This window comes from Thamnophis elegans, chromosome 3, assembly GCF_009769535.1.
Source record: "Thamnophis elegans isolate rThaEle1 chromosome 3, rThaEle1.pri, whole genome shotgun sequence".
NCBI classification, from domain to species: Eukaryota; Metazoa; Chordata; class Lepidosauria; order Squamata; family Colubridae; genus Thamnophis; species Thamnophis elegans.
In genome coordinates, this window is record NC_045543.1 from 134017304 (window position 1) to 134044706 (window position 27403).

Here is a 27403-nt window from a genome sequence, read left to right on the forward strand (position 1 = left end):
CACGACACACAGTATCAACAGTAGAGACCTTCAAGTTTCTAGGTTCTATCATATCTCAAGACTTAAAATGGACGCCTAACATCAAAAACGTCATCAAAAAAGCACAACAAAGAATATTCTTTCTGCGTCAACTCAGGAAGTCAAACTGCCCAAGAGCTGCTGGTTCAGTTCTACAGCGGAATCATTGAGTCTGTCATCTGCACCTCTATAACTGTCTGGTTTGGCTCTGAAACAAAACAAGACAGACACTGACTTCAACTGATATTTAGAACTGCAGAAAAAGCAAATGCTACCAACCTGCCTTCCATCGAGGACCTGTACACTGCACGAGTCAAAAAGAGGGCTGTGAAAATATCTATGGACCCCTCACATCCTGGACATAAATTGTTTCAACTCCTACCCTCAAAACAATGCTATAGAGCACACCAGAACAACTAGACACAAGGACAGTTTTTTTCTGGAATTCCATCCCTCTGCTAAACAACTAATTCCTACCTCACTGTCAAAATATTTACTTAGACTGCATTACTATTCTTCTCATCCTTCCTATTACCTATTTCCTTTCTACTTATGACTATAACTTTGTTCTTTGTATCTTTATGATTTATATTGTTTTATTTGTTTCCTAGTATGATTTGCTGGCTTATTGGTAACCTATGATTATCTCTAAGTGTTGTGTCTCATGATTCTTGATGAATGTATTTTATTCTCCTTATGGACACTGAGAGCATATGCACCAAAGACAAATTCCTTGTGTGTCCAATCACACTTGGTCAATAAGAATTCTATTCTATTCTAGATCTAAGGACAAAACTCTAGAAATGGAAAATTTCCTGTGTTGGACTAAAGGGGAAAAGAAGGATGAATTTTTCATTTCCTCATTTTGTAACCTTCACCAAGACTGTCCTCTCACTAGCACAGAGAAGAGACATTTCTGCACTGTATTGAGATGCAGCCAGCAATTACTTAAAAAACAATTTAAGACCTTACTTTATCAGAGGAATCAGATGCCAACAGATTTGTGGCGAGTGTCTGAAGTTTCTGGTGAGCCACGTTTTTAGCGCAGCGAGGCTACGTCTGGTCATGGCCTGCTTTAAGTTGACAGCTGGATGGCTGAGAGAATCAACTGCAGCGGGCACAGCTTCATCACAAGCATTCAGGATCTCAACAGCTGTAATTCCCATTACACATCGGTCAAGGGCACCTGAAGAAAAATACAGAAAAAGGACAAAAAAACAGCTTATCTGTAGGTAGGCTGTCTTGCAAAGTTTATAATGCGAGCAAAACAACTTTCTTAGGTCCAGAAATAATTTGCTTTACGGAACTCCTATTCAATAAAAGCATTCAAAGGAAGTACCATATTTTGCAGAGTATAAGACGCACCTTTTTCCCTCAAAAGAGAAAATCTGGGTGCCTCTTATACACTGAATACAGCATTTTTTGCCTCCTGAAACCCCGCCTCTTCACCAAAATGGCCGTGCAGAGCCTTTAAGAGCCTTGCAGAGTGCTCCTGGGGGCTGGGAAGGGCAGAAATGAGCAAAAAACGGGCTGTTCTTTGCTTGTTTTGCCCCCCCTCCCCCAACCCCCAGGAGCACTCTACAAGCCTCCTAAAGGCTATTCATGCCCTTTAAAAAAAAAACGGACCAATTTTCACAAAAAAACGGGCCATTTTTGGGAGGTCTGCAGTGTGCATTTTTTTTTTTTTTTTTGCCTCTTCAAAACCTTGGTGCGTCTTATACTCCATTGCATCTTATACTCCCAAAAATACGGTAGATGGAAGACTGGAATTTAGTCTTCCAATAGATGGAAGACTAGAATTTAGCTCCTTGGAGACACAACTGTCCTACATCATTAAAAAAAAAAAGTCCTTTGCCAAGTCCCTTTGCACGTACGTAACTTACCAGTATCCATTTGCCATACATAGACAGAACCATCTGGTACAACCAACAACAAGGTAGTCATCTGAAGGTCTCCACTTTATGTTTTGAATAGGGAAAGAGATGCCGGGAGGCTAACATGATGCACTTTTTTTCACGTAAACTTAGAAGTCCGACTGAGTGGTCACTGGCAACAGAACACACACAGTGCTGCACTCTTGCCTGAAAAATGAGAAATCGGTAACTATGATCAACTTTTTCTTAGTGGTAAATCTTTTATAACCTTGAAATAAATTTTCTTTCCCCCTATGGAGTAAATTAGGGCAAATTGTGTGGTGAGCAAAAAAAAACAAAACAGCTTTGAATTCTACCTACCACAGTGTGAACATTTTTAAAACACAATTTTGTATTGAAAAAGTTTTTCAACAGAAATAAAAACAGTAATAACTTCAAATTAAAGAAAAATAAGGAGAAGCAGTAATAAAGTGAAAAGGAAAATATGGAAAATGGAAAATAGATGGGAGAGCAGTAGGGAGGGGAGAGGCAATTTTAAAGAAAAAGCTTCTAGTAATCTTGAGAACACTCATAGATACATATTTATTTATGTATTCCCTCTCTACGTTACATCATACTTTCCATCAACTACCCTCTCTAATCTTAAAACCCCACAAGTTACCACAGTATGAACATTTAGTTAGCCCAAAAGAGAAAAAGACTCCAGCACTTCTTCATTAATAATCAGCACTCAGATCAGCATAGATTAACTTCAAGGTTAACTTCAGATCAACAATCAAGTAAGCAATACTCCAATCAAGAAAATTGCCAAAGAGCTATTAGTAAACAGCCCATCCAAAGAATCCCTAAGACTGCCAAGTCACCAGAATATAAAGTGACAGTGAACAGCACTCCTCACTAGCACTGATGATGTCTCATAGTTGGGATAATGTAACATCTGCAAGAAAACAAGCAAGCTCAGAGAGCACCAAGGATCCCATATTTTCACCCGAACTATAAATATTCTCCTTTACTGGTACTATATATATTTTATAAACCATTTCCTAAACATACAGTTCTGTGTAAAATGGTCTAAACTGTATCATGATTTTAAATAGTATTATTTAGTATTGAAATTGTACTTTGGATATTCTGCTTGACTGTTTTGCGCTTCATTTATTTTATTTAAAGCATTTATATAGCCACCCATCTTTCAGCCAACTCTGTTGGATACTGTCCTTACACTACCTTTCAAAATGATATTCCAATTTTTGAAAATATAATAAAGTTTGTAAGCACAAGGTAGACCATAATAAAAAGATCTTCATCAAAACAATTTCAAGTCTTGAAATATTATTTTTGATATTAGTCTTAAGAGAGGCACGAGCCAAGGTGATGCTCATTAACTTACACTGCAATTTTCTGGAGGAACCAAAAGCTGAGTGATTTCTCCACCATGCACACAGAAGATGTGCTTCATTTCTCCGGAAAAGATGTCCCATATAATGACCGAAAAATCTACACCACCAGAGACCAGGTATCTTTGATCATAACGAGAAGAGACTGGTGAGGATACAGCAAAACAGGTGACTTGTTTCGATGACCCCGCAGAGTTCTGTGAGGTGGCCAACCTAAAACATTAAAGCAGAAGAAAACACAAAACGCCACATATTGTGGGACCGCAGGCATTCTTGCTCATTTAAGATAAGAAGAAATAAAGTAGGAATGCATATGTGTAATAAAGATATGCAAATAACACTGTACAGTAGGAAAAGATGTTAGTGGATAAAGTCTTGGTATTCCATTTCTAATTTAGTTCATTTTCAATCTATTTTTTATGAGGTTACTCCCATTTAGAATAGAATAAAATAATAGAGTTGCAAGGGACCTTGGAGGTCTTCTAGTCCAACCCCCTGAAACCCTGCACCACTTTAGACAATGGATATCCAACATCTTAAAAACTTCCAGTGTTGTCGCATTCACAACTTCTGGAGGCAAGTTGTTCCACTGGTTTATTGTTCTGTCAGGAAATTTCTCCTTAGTTCTAAGTTGCTTCTCTCCTTGATTAGTTTCCACCCATTGCTTCTTGTCCTGCCCTCAGTGCTTTGGAGAATAGCTTGACTCCCTCTTCTTTGTGGCAGCCCCTGAGATATTGGAACACTGCTATCATGTCACCTCTAGTCCTCTCCTTTCATAAGACTAGACATATCCAGTTCCTGCAACCGTTCTTCATATGTTTTAGCCTCCAGTCCCCTAATCATCTTTGTTGCTCTTCTCTGCACTCTTTCTAGAGTCTCCACATCTTTTTTACATTGTGGCGGCCAAAACTGGATGCAGTATTCCAAGTGTGGCCTTACCAAGGCCTTATAAAGTGGTATTAATACTTCATGTGATTTGATTCTATTCATCTGTTTATGCAGCCTAGAACTGTATTGGCTTTTTTGCAGCTGCTGCACACTGCTGGCTCATATTTAAATGGCTGTCTACTAGGACATTTGCTACTTGTTAATAAAATTGGCATTTAACATGCAGCATACCCAATCTCACATGCAATGAAGCTACAAGAAGCTATGACAAAATGGTACACGCACCACATTTCACTGCTACATATTTGATGATCAATGCCTGAAATATGTACAAAAAAGCTGCTAGATACGTTTCACCTTCTAGGGTCAAAGATGCATCTCTTTCTAACTCTCCCTTTATCAAACAGAGTCAATTCCATTTGAAGTTAATATCTTGAGCTTTCCAATGATAAACAAACAAATAGACAAAAGAAACACTGTCTTCCTTCAGGAAAAAGGAAAATATTTTTGCAAAAGTAAGCAGTATAGCAATAGCAGTTAGACTTATATGCCGCTTCATAGGGCTTTCAGCCCTCTCTAAGCGGTTTACAGAGTCAGCATATTGCCCCCAACAACAATCTGGGTCCTCATTTTACCCACCTCGGAAGGATGGAAGGCTGAGTCAACCCTGAGCCGGTGAGATTTGAACAGCAGTCAGCTGAAGTAGCCTGCAGTGCTGCATTTAACCACTGCGCCACCTCGGCTCTGTATCCAAATCAGAAACCTTTGTAACAGAATGAAAAACTCGGACAAGGAAGATTGAAAATCATACTTATTGAAGATGGCTACTATTTAAAAGGTCCTATTTATTTAATTTGTTTGTTTAATTATGTTGCCAACAACTTGCCTGTGACTCTGGACAGCTTACATCCAGTCAAGAGCAACCAAAATCACCCAAACAAAAGACACCTTGCCTGGTATATCTGCACAAGTAACACACCCTAAAAAAAGGGAGGGGGAGTTGTCATCTAATATTGTGGCACTGTGCTAATAGGAAAAACCATTGTCTTCCTTAAGGAAGATAGGATTAAAGCCACTTGAATTTTCGGAGTATGTTGTTCCACAGGATAGGCACACTGACGAGAGAACACATACCTCCAATGAGGCAAAACTAACTGGCGTCTACATATAAGTCTGCCTTGTGCCCTGACAGGCTTTGCACACGACAAGCAGCATCTTAAATTGCAGACAAAAACACTAGTCGGAGCTAGTGTAGCTTGCCAAGCAGTAGTATTATGTGAACGTACTGAAGTGTATCACCGTATTCACAACTACCTTCAGTTTTGAAGGGCAGCCCCCCATGAAGCATGTTGCACTACTCCTCTAAATGGGATTCAGTAGAAGTAGTCACCGCAAATATTTTTTAAAACCTGTGTCCTGTTTTCAGCACAAATCATACTTTTTCATGAATGGTACTTGTCGCCTAACATTCTTCTGTTAAGCGAGACATAAGAGCCGAGGTGGCACAGTGGTTAGGGTGCAGTACTGCAGGCCACTTCAGCTGACTGTTATCTGCAGTTCAGCGGTTCTAATCTCACTGGCTCAAGGTTGACTCAGCCTTCCATCCTTCCAAGGTGGGTAAAATGAGGACCCGGATTGTTGTTGGGGGCGATATGCTGACTCTGTAAACTGCTTAGAGAGGGCTGAAAGCCCTATGAAGCAGTATATAAGTCTAACTGCTATTGCTATTGCTATATGGATCCATTCTAATACATTTATTCAAGGGGATTCACTCATTATCTGACAGCCGTTCAATTGTGTGTTTATTTTTACTTCATTATGCATGTGAAGGAACTGATTCAAGTGTCCTATTATTTATTCCTGGGATGATGAAGATGATGAAGATGATGATGATGATCATCATCATCATCATCATCACCAAATTCATTGATAGGCCAAGTACCCTTTTGCTGCCACAAAGACCATATTATCAATACATTCCCATCTTTGATCTTTGCAGTAACTTTAAAAGCAACAATAATCATTGACTGGTCCTACAACAGATTTATTACATACTCTACCGCAGGGGTGTCAAACTAGCGGCAGGCGGGCTGGATGCTTCATGTGCAGGCCACGCCCACCCCCATTCTGCAAAGGGAAAAATGCCGCGATATGCACGTGACAGCAACATGATGCGGCCAGTTTGACACCCATGCTCTAGAGTATTCACGGGTATTCTGATCCTATTACCCCCTTCGGGTTACAAATGCAAAGCACCGGAACAAAATAAATGATGACAATTAAAATTTATTTTTATGACATGCTTTCAACTCTTTGAAATATTGGCGTATCGTTCAGAAATAAACTCAAAGTGTTTTCGGCATAATTTCTGAATTAAAAATAATAATAATTTAACAATTATAATCAATGCAAGCAAAATTATTCCATGCGTAAATGGAACCTCTTCTATATCAGTTGAATATGAATACATGTAGTCCTCGACTTAAAACAGTTTGTTTAGTGACAGTTCAAGGTTACAGTGGCACTGAAAAAAAGTTATAACTCTATTTCACACTTTCAAACGTTGCAGCATCTCCAAATTCAGTGATCAAAATTCAGATGCTTGGCAACTGACTCATATTTATGGCGGTTGCAGTGTCTCAGGGTCACGTGGTCACCTTTTGCAACAATCTAACAAGCAAAGGGTGGCTCAGTGGCTAAGTTGCTGAGCTTGTTGATCAGAAAGGTCAGCAGTTCGGCAGTTCAAATTCCTAGTGCCGCGTAACGGAATGAGCTCCCATTACTTATTGTAGCTTCTGCCAACCTAGCAGTTTGAAAGCATGTAAAAATATAGGTAGAAAAATAGGAACCACCTTTGGTGGGAAGGTAACAGCGTTCCCTGCGCCTAAGGCGTTTAGTCATGACGGCCACATGACCACGGAAACGTCTTCGGACAGCACTGGCTCTTCGGCTTTGAAATGGAGATGAGCACCGCCCACTAGAGTTGGGAACGACTAGCACCTATGTGCAAGGGTAACCTTTACCTTTAACAAGCAAAGTCAATGGGGAAGCCAGATTCATTTAACAATTATGTCACCAACTTAACTGTAATGATTCATTTAACGATTATGGCAAGAAAGGTCATAAAATGGGGCAAAATCCACTTAACGAATGTCTACTCAGCAGCAGAAATATGGGGCTCAATTGTGGTCATAAGTCGAGGACTACGTGTACAGATAACCAATTTAATGCCCATGATGTAATATGACACCCCTGAGCCCTTATTATTTCACACACCTCTTCTGCACATATGTTCATCTTGCAAAAGCTGCACTATGGCAGTCTGAGTGGCTGGAACAATCACAATACTTCCATCTTCACGTCCACAAACCAGTCGCCCATGTGCTGGGATGTAGACACTTGCTGTCACCTTCAAAGGATCGTCACTATTTGGGATGAAACTCAACTGATCTATAATACCAGCTGGGTGAAGTTTGCTAAACGCTTCTTGTAGAGATGTAGAAGTAGTAACCGGCAATCCTGTTTTTTGTTTAAAAAACAAAAACAAAATACATTTAAAACATTAAATAAGTGAAAGGCTCAGAAAAAGCAATGCCAGAGATAATGTTCACTAAATCAAAATCTAAAAAAAAAAAAGAATAAGCTTGTTCGTGGCCTTGCACTGCAGTTCAGTATTTGCTTTTGTGAATCATAAATGAAGCAGTAAGGAGGGAATTTACTGGTGGGGGCGGGACTGGCTATAGTTACTAGGAGTAGGTTAGTAAACAATGGTGAAGAATTCTGAAGAATTGGGCAGAAGACTAGGAAGGATAAGATAAAACATATCTGCTAATTCCTATAATTAAATATAAAACGTAAATAATGCTTCAAGTGGAGCCTGACTCTTGATGGCAGCAACAGAGAAGTGGCTTGTCCCTGGGGATATATTTTCATCTTACCAGTTTGGCTTACAGCTTGGTTATTTTCTGATCTTAATAGAAGAGAATATTTGTAATTTTAGGTTGAATTGTGGAGCTCTCAGTGCCCTCTGAGCTTGGTTGTTTGTTTGCAGATGTTTGCATTATCCAACTAAGTTATAATATCAGTGTGAGGGTTATCTAGTTCAGAATTCCCCAACTTTTCAGGCTTCGTGGACTGGGAGGAGGGAGGGGATGGTTCAGTGCAAGCCACCAGAAAGCACGTGCCTGCACAGCTCCATTTGCATCAGCAGGGTGCACACATGCCCACCGCTCATGCAACTGGAGCATGCATGCAGGTGCTTGTCTGCTGCTCACACAAGTGGGGGTGTACCGGCTGGCCCACTGTTTCCATGGTCCAGTTGCAAACAGTTCATGGCCCACTAAAGTCAGCCGCAGCCCAGAGGCTGGGGACCCCTGACTTAGTTGAGTAATGAAACATCTGCAAGCAACCAGCCAAGCTCAGAGAGCACCAAGAACTCCCTGTCTCCCGATTTTTGTCTAAATAGTAAGTAAGTAAATCTTTATTTCGGTCAAAGACCTGCAATACACATTAGTTTTTACAATATGTTAAAATGTACTGACATTAAGATATAATTAAAAAGTATTGATGTTAAAAGTGGAAAATAACATACATGTTCTCAGATAGTTCGGGTCACTCCCTAGTTTACCTGGGTGCAACGCTGTTAAGTATAGGAGTAAATACAATGGTCCAAAGATTGTTAGAGGTATGTCCAGATAATTGGTACCAGATGACAACTATACTTCTGTAACCAATTTTTTTCTTATGGACATTGCAGCCACACAGAACTTTGCCACTGCATACGTGGTAGCTGGGTTTGTGTCCTGAAGGAGAAAGCCTAGATAAAAATTGCCTGCCCTCCCTGGCAATCTCTCTAATAAGGGGAGGATATGTGCAGACCTACAAGCTCTGTATAGCTCGCAGTGTAATAGAACATGTGAATTATCTTTTACTTCTCCTTTACTACATGTATAAACCCGTTCTGCAATAGGTATTCTCTTATACCTGCCCTGGAGGAGTGCTGAAGGAAGAATGTGAAATCTGGCTCTGAAGAAAGCTATCTTGTCTAAATAGAAACCAAGACTAATCTTTCTTGAAAGGTACAATACCAGGTGCTGCTGTCAACCCTGAAGCTGGCCTGGCTGAGGCCATCTTGGAGCTTCAGTGCTGCCAACTCAGAGCGGAGGGATAGGGAGGGGGAATTAGAGATAGCTGGGGTTGTGTAGATAAAATAAAATATCTTCTTTTGAGAACCAGGGATATTCTCACACCTGGCCAGAGGAAGGAGGAGTGATGTCATCAGACTAGTGGACGCTGCCTTGATTGGGCCATGACTGACTGTTTGGGATTGAGGGAAAAACTTTCATTTTTAATTAGGTGAAAACCGAGGGACTCTTCAAAGTCGGTTTTCACCAGATCTTTGCCAATAAAGCTATTCTTTGAGGAACCTACTACCTGCCTTGGGAGTTTTGTTAGCAATGGATCTATTACTTGGAACCCTGATAGCTGCTACCTGCGATGACAACAATTACCTTCAGTCATATTTTCCTCGTCAAGTGAATCTGGAATACTCCAAATGGTGAGCCTTCCTGAAGAGTCTCCCTGGATTAGTAATTTATGGAAACATTCCCTACGGCCATAGAAGAATTGAGTGACAGGAGGGCAGATTAATAACTGTAAAACAAACCAGACATGAAACAGCTTTTTAGACAAGTTAACAAGTAGAGTAAAATCTTGTTCATCTGGATCCCAATTCTATTGTGCCTGTGTCATGCTATGATGCCTAGGTGAGATCTTAATTTCAGGACTGTTAACTGAGCAACGTCAGGAAATATAGTCTTATAAAAGGAAAAACTAACAATGTATATCTATTCAATATCAGCAATTATTAACACTCTTTTAACTAATCAATACACAATATAATTTCAAGATGGTATGCAGAAAAGGCATATTAAAGAAATACAACGCAAAGCTAACACTGTTTATTTGATTTTCAATTTCCCCCAGATCTGGAATCTTTGGTGCAAACTAAAACCTATAAAAACAGCAACACCCTGTAATACAGCCCAAAAGAAATGTGTTAATAAACTGCACCTAAAAATAAATATTATGTAAAAAATAAGTATCCCAAAGTATATCAAAATGACTATTAAAAACATCTCGAAGAATAGGAACTTTTGGGGATACCAAAAGAACATTTGCAAAGCTGCTGGATATATATCCCTTTAGAAAGCACTCTTATATTAAGTGGGGGGGGGATGAAATCGGTACCAAAATATAAGTAAGCAGCAACTTGTCCATGATCTCAAAAGTGTTTCAAATTATTAGCTTCTAACTTAATAAAGCTTCTAAACAAGAAAGCAGGTCAAATTTTACCTGTTTGTCTGCGTTCTGCTCTCCTTGGTCCAGAGTACAGTAGAGTTGAGGAGGACTGAGGTTTTCAATCACTTTTCCAACATCACTTCGAAATGATTTGCTAGCTGGTAAGCAACTGGAAACCAGAAAGTTTATATCTACCTGCTCATATAACAATTAAGAAACATACCCCAAATTGCAGCTTTAGCATCCATATTATAATAATGGACTAGATCGTTTAGAGCAATATTTTTTAATGTCAGCAACTTTTAAGAATTCCTGGATGGGGAATTCTGGGAATTATTCCACACATGTTAAAGTGCGAGGCTGAGAAACACAGAGTTAAAAAGAGAAGGGGTTATATTTCATATTTTAAATCTAAATGTGGAAATAATGTAAAAATTCACATGAAAAGCAGCAGAAAAAAATGTTTCTAAAATGTGGGATCTATTTGTACAATACAATCTAACAGCAATCCTCTACATAAGGGTAAAAGTCATTATCCAAACTTAAGTATAGTTCAGGCGCTGGTTTGCTAATTAAGTTGACAAAATTAGCAAAGAAGTAGAAATAATACATTTCTGCAGATCTAAATTTAACTACTCACGGGGAAATTTAAAAAGCTAATCACCTACACACTGACAATATGAACTTTATCCTTCATTCAGCTTCACAAACTGCACAATAAAGCCAGTTCAAACTTATTTATTTATCTCTATCACAGTCCCTCTCTCCTCTTTTCTTGCACATAAAAAGAAATCCTATCCGGCACATTGAAAGAAATAGTGCTGATCCTAGTTTCCTATAATGCCCAAGTTCAGACTACTGGGAGATATTCTACTTTTTTGTCGTTGTTCCAATCAAATATGTCCAAGGAGCTGTGGTGGCACAATGGTTAGAGTGCAGTATTGCAGGCTAATTCTGACAACTGCCAGCAGTTTGATTCTGACCAACTCAAGGTTGACTCAGCCTTCCATCCTTCCAAGGTTGGTAAAATGAGGATCCAGATTCTTGGGGGCAACATGCTGACTCTGTAAACTGCTTAGAGAGGGCTACAAAACACTATAAAGCAGCATATAAGTCTAAGTGCTATTTTCTTGACAAGGTTTGCAAGGACTGGTTTGCCATTGCCTCCTTCCTAGGGCTAAGAGAAAGTGAATGGCTCAAGGTCACCTAGCTAGTTTGGTGTCTAAAGCAAGACTAAATTCATGACGTCCTGGTTTCTAGCCTGATGCCTTAACCATATCACCAAAGGTCCTCTCTGTTTTAATGACAGATCAGTAAAAATGTATAGTTTGATAAACTAATTTATTAGTATCACTATCTGTCATTCTATCTGTACACACAGAACTCTGGATAGTAATATTTATTTACTTATTTATGCCCTTTCACATACCTGGCTGGCAGTTTATATATAAAACTTTGTCCATCTTCAGTCCATATTATCAATTTGTCTGCTGACACAAAATCACCTCCTGTCCACGTCTGTCCATTTTCACTTGGAACTGAGCATAACAAGGAATAATCTCCAGCATCAAAAACCTAAGGAAAAGTAATTGCAGTAACATAAATTGATTGTAAATTAAGAAATATACATAAATAAAAATAGCCTTTCTTGAAATACCAGCTTTCACTTAACTGGTTATCCTTACCCTCCAGTATTTAGAACAAACTACCAAAAGTGATCTTTGGGTAAATGCACAGAAGGAAATGCTCTGGCAGTTCTGACAGTAAATTGGTTTAGATTCCTCTTCAAAGATTGGTTCCGTATCCTTGAAAAAGATTAAAAGTAAGGAGAGGTTTAAAGTCTTTTATGCAAATAATCTACAATGTAACTTTCATTTCTCTACTCCTCCTTCCTAAATTGCTCTTTTCTATTTTTCTTTGTCTTGTTCCTTTTCTAGCTTTGAATCCTAGCTTGAAGGATTGATTTCAAAATAAAAATATGTTTGGCCGTATATATTTCTTATTTTTAAATTCAGTGTATCGTTTTCAAATTCCATTACAGTACACAGTTGTATTTAGAATCCAACTGTTGATGGGGGAAAACTGAGCCCTAGAAACATGATAAGAATGAATTCCCTTTTCTTGAAACAGGTATAATATGCAGGATAAGAACTGAAGAACTAAAACTGAAACTGAAAAGTGAATCCACATTTAATCCACAGTTTACAATATAAAATCTTCTGTGTCTGCATCAATCTCTGGTGTCAATCTCACAGCGTCACGTTGCTGTCATGTGATATATTGTGACATTTTTCCTCTTCAAGGAGCTGTGGTGGGTGTGGGCTACACGTGACACATTCCGTTGGCAGGCCACCAATTTGACACCCCTGGCATAAATGAATGTACTCTAATCATAGTTTAGGAAAAACAAACAAACCTTCCACTCAATAAATTTTAAATAACCGCTGGGCATCAAGGATAGCATATCTGAGCAGAAACAGAAGTACTGCTGAAACTATGAGCTGCAGTGGCACAGTGGTCACAATGCAGGCTACTTCTGCTGACTGCAGCTGCCTGCAATTTGGTAGTTCGAATCTCACCAGGCTCAAGGTTGACTCAGCCTTCCATCTTTCTGAGGTTGGTAAAATGAGGACTTAAATTGTTGGGGGCAATAGGCTGACTCTGTAAACTGCTTAGAGAGGGCTGTAAAGCACTGTAAAGCAGTATATAAGTCTAAGCGGTATTGATAAAAATCTTTCAAGGGTAACACAGCACTGAAAAAATAAGTCAATCAAGCAGCCAATACTGGAAAAAAGAAGCTCATCACTATAAGCTATATTTGTTTTTCCTTACCTGTATGTGACTCACTTCAGAAGTTACAATCCATACTTTAAGAATGCCAGCCACCGATACTGCTACAACAGTGTCCTCTAGAGAAGAAATAAAAAATCATTGTCCCACAAGAGAGTCGGAAATATTTCATAAATTCAGTAGCATTTATCTGATCCACACAATGAAAATAAAATGCTGAGGATAAAACCTAAGAAATGCATTTATTATATCTCACATTCATGAGCTGAGAAGCTCAGGGGAATACATATGATGTTGGTAAGCATAAAACCAATTTCTTGACAAACAAAGGATTTTAGATCCAGTCTATATCTAGTCTCAGGAGCAAAATATTCTGTTCAGTCTATGAGGAACAGCTACCGCAGCCAAATGAAACTGAACAAAGACCTGATTTGATGAAAAGCAACTTCCCATATTCTTGATATTTTCTCATTCTACATTAAGCATATGGTGCAATGACTAAGTTACCTAATCTAAAAAGGCTGAAGATTTCATGAAGATATATGAAATTTTCAGCCTTTGGGGGGCTGTTCTTGTATTATGGAATTGCTTATGGCCCAGAATTCCTCTGACTCCTCCTCTTTCAAATTGTGGGTTGAAGGTGGAGACTGGGTTTTTGTTGATTGATCTCCTCATTGGGTCTCACGGATTTAGATTTTACGCATATGCAAAGCATTCCTTAATATTGGCTTTAAACGTAAGATTACATCCTAACATTGTTTTAAATGAATTTATTACCAATAGTTGTATGCTAACTATTTAGTGTACCCTAAATGGTTTACAATACACAATCTAAATCTCTCTATATAAAAATGGCTCTGTGTGTATATATGTTCCAACATAACTCTAGAATGCCTTGAGCAATTTCAACCAAACGTGGTACACAGATCATTTGTTCTCTGGAGAAAAATACGGTGGGGGTAAGACATCCCCAAGGGTGTGTGTTCAGTTAAGATACAGCCTGTTGTGCCTTTAAATGGCTTCTACTATACTGCCGTAAAATGGCTTCTACTGCACAGCGCAGTGGACTTGCCATGGCAATGGCTTCACAGTACTCCACAAGGGGGCTCCCTCTGGTAAGAGGGAAAATCCAACATTAGAAATTACATTTAGTCCGGACATTTTCCCCCTATAAATAAATATGCAGGCAATGCTGGGTTATCGGCTAGTACAATAATAAAACAATATAAAATGAAGTAAATGAAATAACATGTAAAATATAAAATAGTCATGGCATCAGCAAGAATTGTGCAAAGCCAAATTCAGATGTGACTGAACTGATTCATGCCTTGCTTTTTTAATGATTAATTTGTTTCTTTATTATTGTTCCACCCAGGACTTTGACAAGGGACCGGGAGGCCCCTCACTTCATTCCATATTTTATTGTTTATTGATTTCACTATAATGTCTTGGATTGTTGTGAGGCAGTTGTTTGAAGTCAGGGGGCATACAAGTTTCATATGTTGTTATTATTATTTATGGTTGCCAAGACAATTCCTGAAAAATAAGAACCTGGACTATGGTTATTGGCTCACCTTGTGTTCTGCGAGATCGAATAATGGTCATAGAACTGATCCAGTCCTTAGAAATCTTCGACACCAAGGAGTAAAGAACTTCAAGGCTGGCAGCATCCACAACAAGAATTTCTGGATAATGGCCATGACACAACAATCTCCCTTCACGCTGCATCCCAGCTGTGAACTGATAGAACTAAAAGAGAATGGAAGAATGAGATCAATGCCAGCCTAATATGCGGCAGCCCAAATACCAAATAATCAGGTTTTTTTTTATAAGTATCATGCATGCCCATAACTGCTTAGTCATTTTTGTTAACACAGCATTGCAGCCATCAATCCAGGGGAGCAGAAACAAATGATTTTTAAAAGGTGAATTAATTGAAACCCTTTTTTTTAGAATTTGTATTAGATCTGCAAATTTTTCTTTAAACATTTTGTTAAAAAATCAACCTAGCTAGCTCAGAAAGTATTAACCGCCGAAAATACAAAAGATAGATGACAGTAAGCATTCCAAGAGGTATTGAACAAAACACAGGATCTTTTTTGCAAAGCTCATACAACTGTTTAGAACAATAATTATGGTAAACATTCCTGATTAATTCACCTGGAGTTATTTCATATTCTAGTCATTCACATGTGCATACCCACTTGGATACTAAACAAAATGATCAAACCATCAATCCTGTTAATGAATTCAATGAAAATTAATGTAAAAATGTTGCTTTATAATAAAGGTGAGTGCCTACCACCTAAAACTGAACACTGCTTCTTTTTCCGAGTAAATAATAATCAGGTTGTATCAAATATCTTGAGCAGAAAATAATGATTAATGGAATCTTCCTGACCCAGTAAATCATTAAACTGAATTTTCCTGACGAGCGATATAAATCATTATTTAAATCAATTTTATTTAAATCAGATTTACCCTATAACAAATTACCTGACTTTCACTATTTCTGCATTCCAGCTGGCTCCTAAAAGACAGCAAAAACAGGTTCCTTTAACTGTCTCACAATTTATTTATTTCTTTGTGGTTGTTTTGCCAATTCTCCAAAAGATCATTAATGGTTTTAGTTTTCAAATATTTCATCACATAAAAATACGTATTTAATACAGATATACTTGAATTGTGTACTTGAGTCACTTCAAAACCATATCAGATTAAAGCAAAGCTCAAAAGGAGTTTACTACACTGAAGCCTATGTATTTGTTTACATTTATATTTATACATAACTACAGGAAGTCCTTGACTTAGAACCACAGTGGAGCCCAACATTTCTGTTAAGTGACCCATTTGTTAAGTGAGTTTTGCTCCATTTCATGACTTTTTTCCTACAGTTGTTAAGTGAATCACTGCAGTTGCTAAGTTAGTTACCTGGTTGTTAAGTGAATCTGGTTTCCCCATTGACTTTGCTTGTCAGGTCATAAAAGGGGATCACTGAACTTTGGGACACAGCAAAGGTCATAAGTACGAACCAATTGCCAACTGTCTGAATTCTGATCACATGATTATGGGGATGCTGCAATGGTCGTAACTGTGAAAAATGGCCGTAAGTCCATTTTTTTCAGTGCCATTGTAACTTTAACAATCATTAAATGAACTGTGGGTAAGTCAAGGATTACCTGTAGTTTAATCCACACTTAAAAGTATTTACCTGTATGCCAGTATGAGTGCAGGCTAATTTTGTAAATTCAATGCACCTTCCATCATTCACATCCCAAAGGCACATTTCTCTATAGGAAGAAAAAGAAGGCAAAATATTGGTATGAACGTTAAGCAATCATTATTTGGTACTCTCTTGTTTATTGATTGATCATTTTAGGAAGGGGTAGAAGGAGGATGCAAAAATTATACCTGGACTGCCTCTGAAGGCAAAAAAAACATTGCCCAAACAGATTTCAAGATAATAATTAATCCTGTATTTATAAGAGACCTAAAATAATTCAGTCATCAACAGAAACTGTGGCTCAAAAACAAATCCTTACCCGCTTTCAGATGCACTCACTATATACTGTTTTTCACTTGAAGAACTGGCTTTGGATAAACAAGTGATTGATGCTGTATGACCAAACAAGAGAGCTCTAGGATTTATCTAGAAAAAAGGGAGGAAAAAAACACACAAAAAACTCAATTATTCAATTTCAAATATTACTAAAAAAATAAATAATAGAAAGCATTGTCAAAGGCATGAGAATAATACACGTTTGTAAACTTTTCATACCCGTTGACCCTGAAGATGGCATACGTGTAGCCATATTTTATTGTAGCCTTTGCATGTTTTTTTTAGTTAGCTTTTATGTTTGTAAGTAAATGAATTTAATAATACTTCAGGCTCACCGCTTGCTAACTATTGAAAGAGGGGTTGAAAAGATAAAGGGGGAATGTTGTGTCTAGGTGGCATTCCTTTCCCATGGGAACAGAGAAGATGCCTGCAGCTAGATGAAGGTGGAGTTTGGAGTCACTGGACTGTTGGACTGAGGACTGATTGGAGGCTGTGATTCAGGCCAGACGTTTCATACTCTTGCTCTTACAGGATGTAATTCTGGATCCTGTCCACTACGGCCTTACACCAAGCCCTTGAAAATTTAACATGTACCTAATAAATAGACCTTGAAAAGAAGATAGATACCTTGGACCTTATTTTTTGGGACATGTTACTTGGTGGTTTGATAAGAGCTGTGGTGGCGCAGTGGTTAGAATGCAGTACTGCAAACCACTTCTGCTAACTGCCAACTGCCTGCAATTTAGCAGTTCAAATCTCACCGGCTCAAGGTTGACTCCGTCTTCCACCCTTCCGAGGTCAGTAAAATCAGGAACCAGATTGTTGGGGGCAATAGGCTGACTCTATAAACCACTTCGAGAGGGCTGTAAAGCACTGTAAAGCGGTATATAAATCTATTGCTATTGCTATTACCTTTATTTCCCCAATTATGAGTGGATAATTACTATCTCAAGGGATTTGGAAAAATAAAGTATGAAAAGTTGAGAAAACAGTATTCTTTATGATAATTTTGAAAAGTAGGTCGCACAAGTCATTCAAGCATGAAGACAGTCAATATAGCAAAGCTATTCCAAAGTTGTGATCTACCATTAAGTGTGTTTAAATTGCCTTCCGCAACTGACTGCCTAGGAAGTGATCCAATTCTCAAGGTCTTTAGTCTGATGGCAACACTATGTATGGAAGGTGAATAATTTACTGCAACAAAGGGCTTTGATATAGCTTTAATTATTCCGAATAAAACACAAATCCCCAAATATCATTCATCTTGCTCTTTCGAAATTCATTTTAAAGGTAATGAATATTTCTTTGGAAGACAGTTCCACAGGTTGATTTATTTACAATTCATGAAAACTGAAGTATTTGGTTCAATACGTGAAAGATGGTCAAGGTAGTCCTTTGAGCTGTATTTGACACTGTGTTTTGCATTCCAAAAGAGCAGCCAATTAGGCACTGTTCACTGCGTGGGAAACAAAAGAATCCAGTGCAATCACAGAGGTATTTGCTAAGATTTTACAGCTTTTTCTTCTAAATGGATCACAAATTAAAACTGGGGAATCATCATCTTCTTCTTCTTCTTCTTCTTCTTCTTCTTCTTCTTCTTCTTCTTCTTCTTCTTCTTCTTCTTCTTCTTCTTCTTCTTCTGCCATATCCATCATCGGATGTTGGTGATCATGTTGGTGATCCTATTTTTTTCAACAGCCATACGAAAAAGTGCTGTTGAGTTTTGTCCAAACCAATCCCGTAGATTTTGAAGCCATTATGTTCTTTTTCTGCCAGGACCTTGTTTGCCTTCATTTTTTTTTCCTGGAGGATTAAGTGGCATGACATATTTTTCTGGGTGTCCAAAATATTCTAATTTTCACTTTTTAATGGTTTTGATGATTTCCCTTTGCTTTCCCAGGCAGCTTATCACCTCCTCATTTCTGATTTTATCAACCCAGCATATATGTAACAGCCGCCTGTAACTCCACCTTTCAAATGCTTCTAGTCTCTTCAAGTGGCTTTCTGTCAGAGACCAACTCTCCACTCCGTAGAGCAGGATAGAAAAGATGTAACATCTGACAAGCTTGATTTTCAATCTTAGGCTTACGTTGGGACTGCAGAAGACCCTTTTTTTTAATCCGCTAGAAGCATTATAAAGCCAAAACTATGAAAATTGGGGAATAGCCTACCCAAACTTTGTATGTGATTAGCCACCGTTTTCTTTCTTATTTAATGTTACATGCAGAAAACAGAAAATATATTCTGAGAAAGTTACTTCCCTTTACCAGAACAGATATCACTAATAAATTTAATATTAAGGTAGTAGGTTAAGTTTCTTCATAAAGATGCTGCAAATGCAACTGAATGTAATACCTGCCAATATAAACTGAACAAAAAGGGATATAAAAGTATTCAACAATGATTTCAGACTTTAGGTCCATGATGGCAAACCTATGGCACATGTGCCACAGGTGGCACGCAGAGCCATATTTGCTGGTATGCCAGCCGTCAGCTCTGGGGCACACATATTTTTTCCCCTCCCAAGGGTTGGGAGAGGGCGTTTTCGCACTCCCCAGGCTTCAGGAAAGCCTTCGGAGGTTGGGGAGGGCAAAAAACAGCCCCAATGGCCCAACCGGAATTCTGGGAATGAACTTCCGGTTGGCCCGTTGGAGCGTTTTTTGCCCTCCCCGGGCTTCAGGGAAACCTCCGGAGGCTGGGGAGGGGGAAAAAAGGCCCCAACGGGCCAACCAAAAGCTTGTTCCCAGTTTCTAGGGTGCGGGAGAAGCCATTTTTGCACTCCCCAGGCTTCAGGAAAGCCTTTGGAGCTGGGGGGGGGGGGCGTGTGTGCAAGTGCAGGGGGGTCTTGCAGGTGAGTGGGAAGGATTCACTTGGTGTGGGCATGCACGTGCGCGCAACAGCGTGAAATTTTGGCATGCTGTAAGCAATAGCAATAGCAGTAGACTTATATACCGCTTCATAGGGCTTTCAGCCCTCTCTAAGCGGTTTACAGAGAGTCAGCATATTGCCCCCAACAATCCGGGTCCTCATTTTACCCACCTCGGAAGGATGGAAGGCTGAGTCAACCCTGAGCCGGTGAGATTTGAACCGCTGAACTGCTGATCTAGCAGTAGCCTGCAGTGCTGCATTTAACCACTGCGCCACCTCGGCTCTTAAGAAAAAGGTTCGCCATCACTACTCTAGGTTATTTGTTTGGATGTCAAAATTGCTCAAAGGCTCACTCTGAATTACAAACAGTCTGCATGCCTTGGAAACAAATAAATCAGTAGTACGTTTTTAGAAGCAGGATTGGAGAAACAGAAACGCTGCATTCCAAAATCAGTAATTGAATTAATTATTCTTTTTAAATTTGTCGAAGCATGCTGACCTCCAAAGGGTCATGGGAGAAAGGAAGCCCCACAGAGTCACTTTTCATTGATTTTCTACGATTTAATGGTTTTTTTAAAAGCAAGCCTATGAATATCAATAACATATATTGATTGTTCTTGTTTAGGAAGTAAGGATTTTCCCGGGAAACGCAAAGATACTATTAGCAATGCCTTTTCAAGAAATTACAAAACATGCACCCAATTCAAAGTGAATTGTATAGAAATGTACTTAAGACTATATTTCTAAAACATTTTAAATAAAACTTGATTTATTTCGGAAAAAAAATTCTAATCCCACAATATAAACTTACGTCTAAATCTGAAGAGAGGTCCCATAGACATATCTGCCCGTCGTGACATCCTGTGACAATCATGGAAACATCATCCATTAATAGCGAAGCGGATACACAGTGAGTAGGAGCTTTGCGTCCCCACAGCACGACTGGCAGGACCAAACTGTTGCCCGCCATTATGGTTTCACGCCTGAAAATACAAAAGTTTAATAAAAACATCAAGAACTCATTTTCTTTAGTGGGATTTTAGAAATATGATCTTGTGAACATACAGCGAGTACATCTAAGGCAGTGGTTCTCAACCTGTGGGTCGGGACCCCTTTGGGGGTTGAACGGCCCTTTCACAGTGGTCGCCTAAGACCATTGGAAAATATATATTTTTGATGATCTTAGGAACCGAGACACCAATTTGGGGATCACCACAACATGTGGCACTGTATAAAAGGATTGCAACATTGGGAAGGTTGAGAACCACTGATCTAAAGTGTGGTTTAAAGTGGATCGATGCCATCGCAAGCTTCACAACTGCAGGTAACACAACATTGAAGGCATTTTAATTCTTCCGAATGAACTAAGATTATCAAGAGAAGAAGAGCAAACTACTAACAAAACATTTTTTCCCATAATAATTTGAATCGGGTCATTTATAAATTTAGGTGCTGCTTTCATGCATGATAATCTCAGTGTTATAATATTAGAAGTAATTCTCTCCTAAAAATATCTGATCCAAACTCTGCATGACCTCAGAAAGGCCGTGCAGAGTTCAATCCAGCCAGTTAATGCTCAGCTCCATTCAAAACATGTTAAGTATTTTGACCATTCAAGGAAACTTGGACATTTCAGTGGCAAATGCTATACGTAGCTTGTACAGGTAACGATCCCAATTGAGCCCAAAATTTCTGTTGCTAAGCCAAACACTTGTTAAGGGAATCACTGCAATTGTGAAATTAGTAACACGGTCGTTAAGTGAATCTGGCTTCCCCCGTTGACTTTGCTTGCCAGAAAGCTGCAAAAGGGGATCACAAGACTCGGGGTCACTGCAACCGTCATAAATATGAGTCAGTTGCCACGCATCTGAATTTTGATCATGTGGCCATGGGGACGCTGCAATGGTCATAAGTGTGAAAAACATTCATACGTCACTTTTTTTCAGTGCTGTTGTAACTTTGAACGGTCGCTAAATGAACTATTGTAAGTCAAGGGCTACCTGTACTACTGACCACTGTCTAGTTAACAGTCAGACAACATTAGATTAGAACAGTGATGGTTAAGTTTATCTTTTCGGCCCCGAGGGCCAAAACTGGAGCATGCGTGCACACGCTAGAGCACCGGAACCCAGAAGAGAGCAGCTTGCCGGTGTGCATGCGCCCAGCAGCCAGCTGCTCTTCCGGGTTCTGTCATGCACATGCGCAGCAGCCACCTGACCTCATCCGGGTTCAAGCGTGCACATGTGCACCAGCCACCTGGTCTTTGAAGACCAGCTGGCCGGCGCACATGCGAGCGCCGGGACCCAGAAGAGAGAAGCTGGCTGGTGTGCATGTGTGCCAGACCAGCTGTCCACCACGCATGTGTCCAATGGAACCCGGAAGAGCAGCTGATGATGGCGTGTATGCCCACAGAGAGGGCTCTGCGTGCCACTTCTGGCATGCGTGCCACAGGTTTGCCATCACGGGATTAGAGGCTTATCCTGGATCTAGCCACTAAGAATGGAAGTGTTACAAAAGTGTAATTAAAGTAAATAATAAGCAAATGGATTAAAGTAAATAATTAAAGCAAATGGATATATATCCAAGGAGAAAGAAGCATAATGTAGCTATTCAATTTCATATCCAAACTTTTCCGAGAAGATCTCAGAAAATTGAAACTCTTTAGAGAAAAAGATAACATTTTTTTCTGTGTTGGCCGGCACCGTAACACATGCAGGCAACCCACACCTAAGGCCAACATTTCTGTTGCTAAGCAAGGCAGGAATTAAGTGAGTTTTGCCCCGTTTTACAACCTTTCTTGCCAGAATTGCTAAGTGAATGACTATAGTTGTTAAGTTAGCAACACGCTTCTAAGGTAAATCTGACTTCCCCGTTGCCTTTGCTTGTCAGAAGGTCGCAAATGTTCACATGTCCCTGGGACACTGCAACTGTCATAAATACACGCCAGTTGCCAAGCATCCAAATTTTGAGCACAACTGTCGTAAGTGTGAAAAACGGTCATAAGACGGTGCTTTGTTCAGTGCCGTTGTAACTTTGAAAAGTCACCAAGTAAATAGTTTCAAGTTAAAGACTAACTGTACATACTCTTGCTCCGTGTATAGCTGAACTTGTCACACCGCCCTATATGAATCCAATACAGTAACTGTCATGGAGGGGTTTATATTGCTTCCTTACATTCTTTTTTTTTTATTGAACATTTTTGAAAGAAAAACACCAACTTTTACAAATGTTTAGTCCCCCTCACCCTCTCCCCCACCCTCCCCCCCACCCCCCCCAATCTTCCCCCTCCCCCCCCCGACTTCCCAGAACCAATACAGGGTATAAATCTTTAACAAAGAGAATCTAAGGTACAGTTAAAAGAAAAAAAAAAGAAAAAAGATAGTTAACAACGTATTTCCATTGAACTCTAGCTCCTCCTTGCTGGACTAACTCTAGATAATTTATAATTCCTGATCTCTAATCATAAACTATCTGGAATTTCTTAGTCCCATATTTGTTTTGAGTATAATCAATCCATCTTTTCCACTCCAGTTTGTATCTCTCATTTGAATGGTCCTTAAGATATGCAGATATTTTGGCCATCTCTGCTAGGTTTGTTACTTTCAATGTCCATTCTTGAATAGTAGGCAAACCTTCCTTCTTCCAGTATTGCACCACCAACAATCTAGCTGCAGTTATTAAATGCAATATCAGATTAGTCTCTACAACTGTACAATCAGTAATTATGCCTAACAAAAATAACTGAGGGGTAAACTTTATCCTTTTTTTAAGAACATTTTGCATAATCCACCATATTTTAATCCAAAATGCTTTAACCTTTTTGCAAGTCCACCATATATGAAAATATGTAGCGTCCATACAATCACATCTCCAGCATTTAGATTGTAAGTTCGGATACATAGAAGCCATTTTTTTAGGATCTAAATGCCATCTATAAAACATCTTATAAAAGTTTTCTCTCAAGTTTTGGGCCTGTGTAAATTTTACATTTCTCTTACTTATCTTTTCCCATATATCCAACATTATTGGTTCTTCAACATTTTGAGCCCATTTAATCATACAGTCTTTAACTAGTTCTGTTTCCGAGTCAATTTCTATTAATACATTATATAATCTCTTTATATGCATTGGACTTTGATCTCTAATTTGTTTAAGTAAATTATCCTCGACTTGCATAAAGCCAATTTTTTGATCTATTTTCCATCTAGCCTGTAACTGCCCGTACTGAAACCATGTTTGAATTACCTTTTCCTTTTTTAGTACATCCAAGGGTTTCAGTTGTAGAACACCTCTTTCTGCAGTAAGAAGCTGCCTATAAGTAATGATATCCTGTTTTTGTACTATATTCATATTTTCTATTGCATGTCTGGGACGCTTCCTTACATTCTTAGATACAACTATACAACATACCAAGCGCATCTTGAAACATCACTAGCATTTGGATGACTTTGTCTAAGCTTGCAAGATAAGAGACTTGGGGCTAGTCAATGCTAATCCCATCCCTTTAATCTAGACGGAGAGATTGAGGCATATATATCCCTCAAGTGGTGTAACATTTCCATATTGTTGTTACGTTTGAGTTCAGCATCAGTGATTGAATTGGGGCCTAGATCCAGTCTAGCTTTAAAATGAACAGAAGTTTGAGTTATAAGAGATAAAGGTATAATATGGAAAATATGAGTCAATTCTTGCACTTTGGGAATATAATTATTCTCAAAATTCCATTCCTCCGTTTTATTGGTGGATTATCATTACAAGCAGCAGTGTGGCTAACTTCCCACTCAGATCAATCTTTGCTCACAACCCACTTAACTCCAGGCAATAATTATTGTTTCACTGCTGCTATGGATTGTTCTTCATAATAAGGAGACTGAAACTGCCCCTTTGATTTTCTAAAAGCCCTGAGACAGCTAAACTCACACAAATGGCTTACAGGTTTCATGACAGCATTTCCCAAACAGCCGTTTTTAACATTAATTACATAAATCAACCAAATTCACACAACACATGAAGTCATACTCATGGAGAGTATGTTTACACAATACAGTAACACAGGATTTTATGTGAACATGAACACAATATTTTTGGGACTGCTATTCCTAGCTAAGCAAACCTTGGGCTCTGTAATGCATATAAATTCAAACTTGTGATAAACATTCTACCAAGCCAAAACTGGAAATCGTGGTTAAGTCTTACCTTCTATTTGCTAGCTAGTTTGAGAGGAACAAACCAGAAATTCTAATTAACATCTATCACTATCACTTCTATAAACAGTCCACAGAATTATTAAGTATAGTCCAGTGATGGCTAACCTTTTTGCCATCGCATGCCAAAAGCGGGGGGAGTGTGGCAGGTCGTGCGCGTGTGTGTGCACCCACATCCATAATTCTATCCGCCCTCTCTTCTGCACATGCGTGCTTGTCCCCCCCCCCCCCCCACTTTTGGCACACAATGGCATGGTGGACCTATTTTTCGCTTTCCCTAGGCTCCAGAGTCTTTCTAGGAGATCAGGGAAAGGTGAAAATGGCCTTCCCCGCCCACAGGAGGCCCTCTGGAGGCCGGAAACAGCGCATTTTCCGACTTCCAATTTGCATGTTGGGACGTTTTTCGCTCTCCAGAGGCTTCAAGGAAGCTTCCTGAAGCCTGGTGGGGGGAGGAGAAACAGCCCAATGCGCAAACGGAAACTTCGGGAACAGACTTCCGGGTTGGTATTGGTATTGGTATTTTATTATTTGTACGCCGCCCTTCTCCAGGAGGACTCAGGGCGGAGAACAATTCAAAGGGGAAAAAAAGGGAGAACATAAAAGACAAAATACAAATAATAAAAGTAGGCAACAGTCGCACAACCATACATGTCGAGAGGGGAGGGAACTCATCACCCCCAGGCCTGCCGACAAAGCCAGGTTTTGACGGCTTTTCGGAAGGCCTGGAGAGTGGTGAGGGTCCAAATCCCTGCGGGGAGTTCATTCCAGAGGGCCGGAGCTGCCACAGAGAAGGCCCTCCCCCGGGTAATAGCCAGGTGGCATTGGCTGGTAGATGGCACCCGGAGGAGGCCAACCCTGTGAGATCTAATGGGTCTGTGGGAGGTAATTGGCAGCAGGCGGTCTCTCAAGTACCCAGATCCAATACCATGAAGGGCTTTATAAGTTACGACTAGCACCTTGAAGTGTATCCGGAGACTGATCGGTAACCAGTGCAGCTCGCGGAGGATAGGTGTAACGTGGGTGTACCGAGGTTGCCCATAGGGCCGTTTTTCACCCTTCAGAGGCTTCAGGGAAGCCTCTTCGTGTACCCTAAGAAATGGCTTCGCATGCCACCAGTGGCACGCGTGGCCTAAGTTCGCCATCACGGGTATAGTCCATGCATTCCTACAGGCAAAAGATTTATACTTTGTTCGTGGTAGAAAACACAAATAAAAGCTAATATTTATCACCTGCATCTTATAGCCTAAATAAGACAGGCAAATACACACAAATATGTAAAAAATGTATATGTCTGTCCATGTTCAGAACAGACAATATTAGGCAATAACCAAAACTTATTTAAAACAAAAACAAAAAACCGATCATGTATATTAATGTACAAAAGAAGGACTTGTTATCCTGGGAATGAGTTAGTCAAAAATATATTAATGGAAATTCATTAACATGAATTTTGATTAACAAGTGCCCAAAATTTGGGGCTGAAGAAATATTTTTTTAAAATATCAATACATTTTGCAACAAATGTAACATATATATATTAATGATTAAGTTCTTTAAATAATTTTTGAACATTTATTTTACTTTGGCTGCAAATTATTTAATTATAGCTGGTCAGCTTAATCTTGATCATTTTAAGTTTTAGATTTTGTTATTGGATCAAAACAGTATCCACTGATTCTTGCAATTGGAAAGTACTGTGAAACGTGAAACTTGATTTAGTGAAAACAGGTAGTCCTCAACTTATGACCACAATTGAGCCTAAAATTTCTGTTGCTAAGCAAAACATTTGCTAAGTGAATTTTGCCCTATTTTATTACATTTTTTCAACAGTTGTTAAATGAATCATTGCAGTTAAGTTAGTACCATAGTTATTCAATAAATGTGGCTTCTCCATTGACTTTACTTGTCAGAAGGTCACAAAATGTGATCACATGACTCCAGGACACTGCAACCATCATAAATATGAGTCAGCAGCCAAACATTCAAATTTTGACCATGTGACCATGGGGATGTTGCAACGGTCATAAGTGTGAAAAATTATGTCACTTTTTCAGTTCTGTTGTAACTTTGAATGATTACCAAATGAACACTTGTAAGTAGAGAACTACCTGTATATGGTGTCTTTAACTTCCCAACATACACACACAAACACATTAAAAATATTGATTTTAGTTCAAAGAAATCAATGAAGTTAATACATTGCTATTGCTATGTCTAATCATGCCCCAAGAGCATCATCAAGTAATACAAGACATCATTTTTCTAGATAGTATTTAAGTATATTGTTAAAGGATTCACTTCTTATACAATAGGGTTGATTTTTTCTTTTTATAGACACTCTGCATATTTACCAGCTGATTGGGATATTGTTAAGGCCTGCATATATACCCGTGATGGCGAACCTATGGAACTCATGCCACTTTGGGCACACGGAGCGTCTGACGTGTGGCGTCACCCGTTTCTCTTCTGGGTTTCTGGCGCACATGCGCACGCGATGATCACCTG

At 39.2% G+C, this 27403-nt stretch overlaps 1 protein-coding gene across 1 annotated transcript in view; it reads right to left on the reverse strand.

Annotated features, from left to right (window-relative positions):
- Window positions 1-27403, reverse strand: part of WDR7 (WD repeat domain 7) — a 248113-nt gene that overhangs the window by 211689 nt on the left and 9021 nt on the right. The window contains 17 exon segments of the mRNA XM_032213469.1: window positions 991-1061; window positions 1064-1204; window positions 1902-1935; window positions 1937-1996; window positions 1998-2099; window positions 3283-3434; window positions 3437-3502; window positions 7454-7696; window positions 9688-9829; window positions 10532-10646; window positions 11907-12052; window positions 12163-12282; window positions 13310-13386; window positions 14842-15016; window positions 16479-16557; window positions 16810-16916; window positions 20506-20677. Of these exon segments, the coding sequence (XP_032069360.1) occupies window positions 991-1061; window positions 1064-1204; window positions 1902-1935; window positions 1937-1996; window positions 1998-2099; window positions 3283-3434; window positions 3437-3502; window positions 7454-7696; window positions 9688-9829; window positions 10532-10646; window positions 11907-12052; window positions 12163-12282; window positions 13310-13386; window positions 14842-15016; window positions 16479-16557; window positions 16810-16916; window positions 20506-20664 (1989 nt within the window). The 5' untranslated portion in view covers window positions 20665-20677.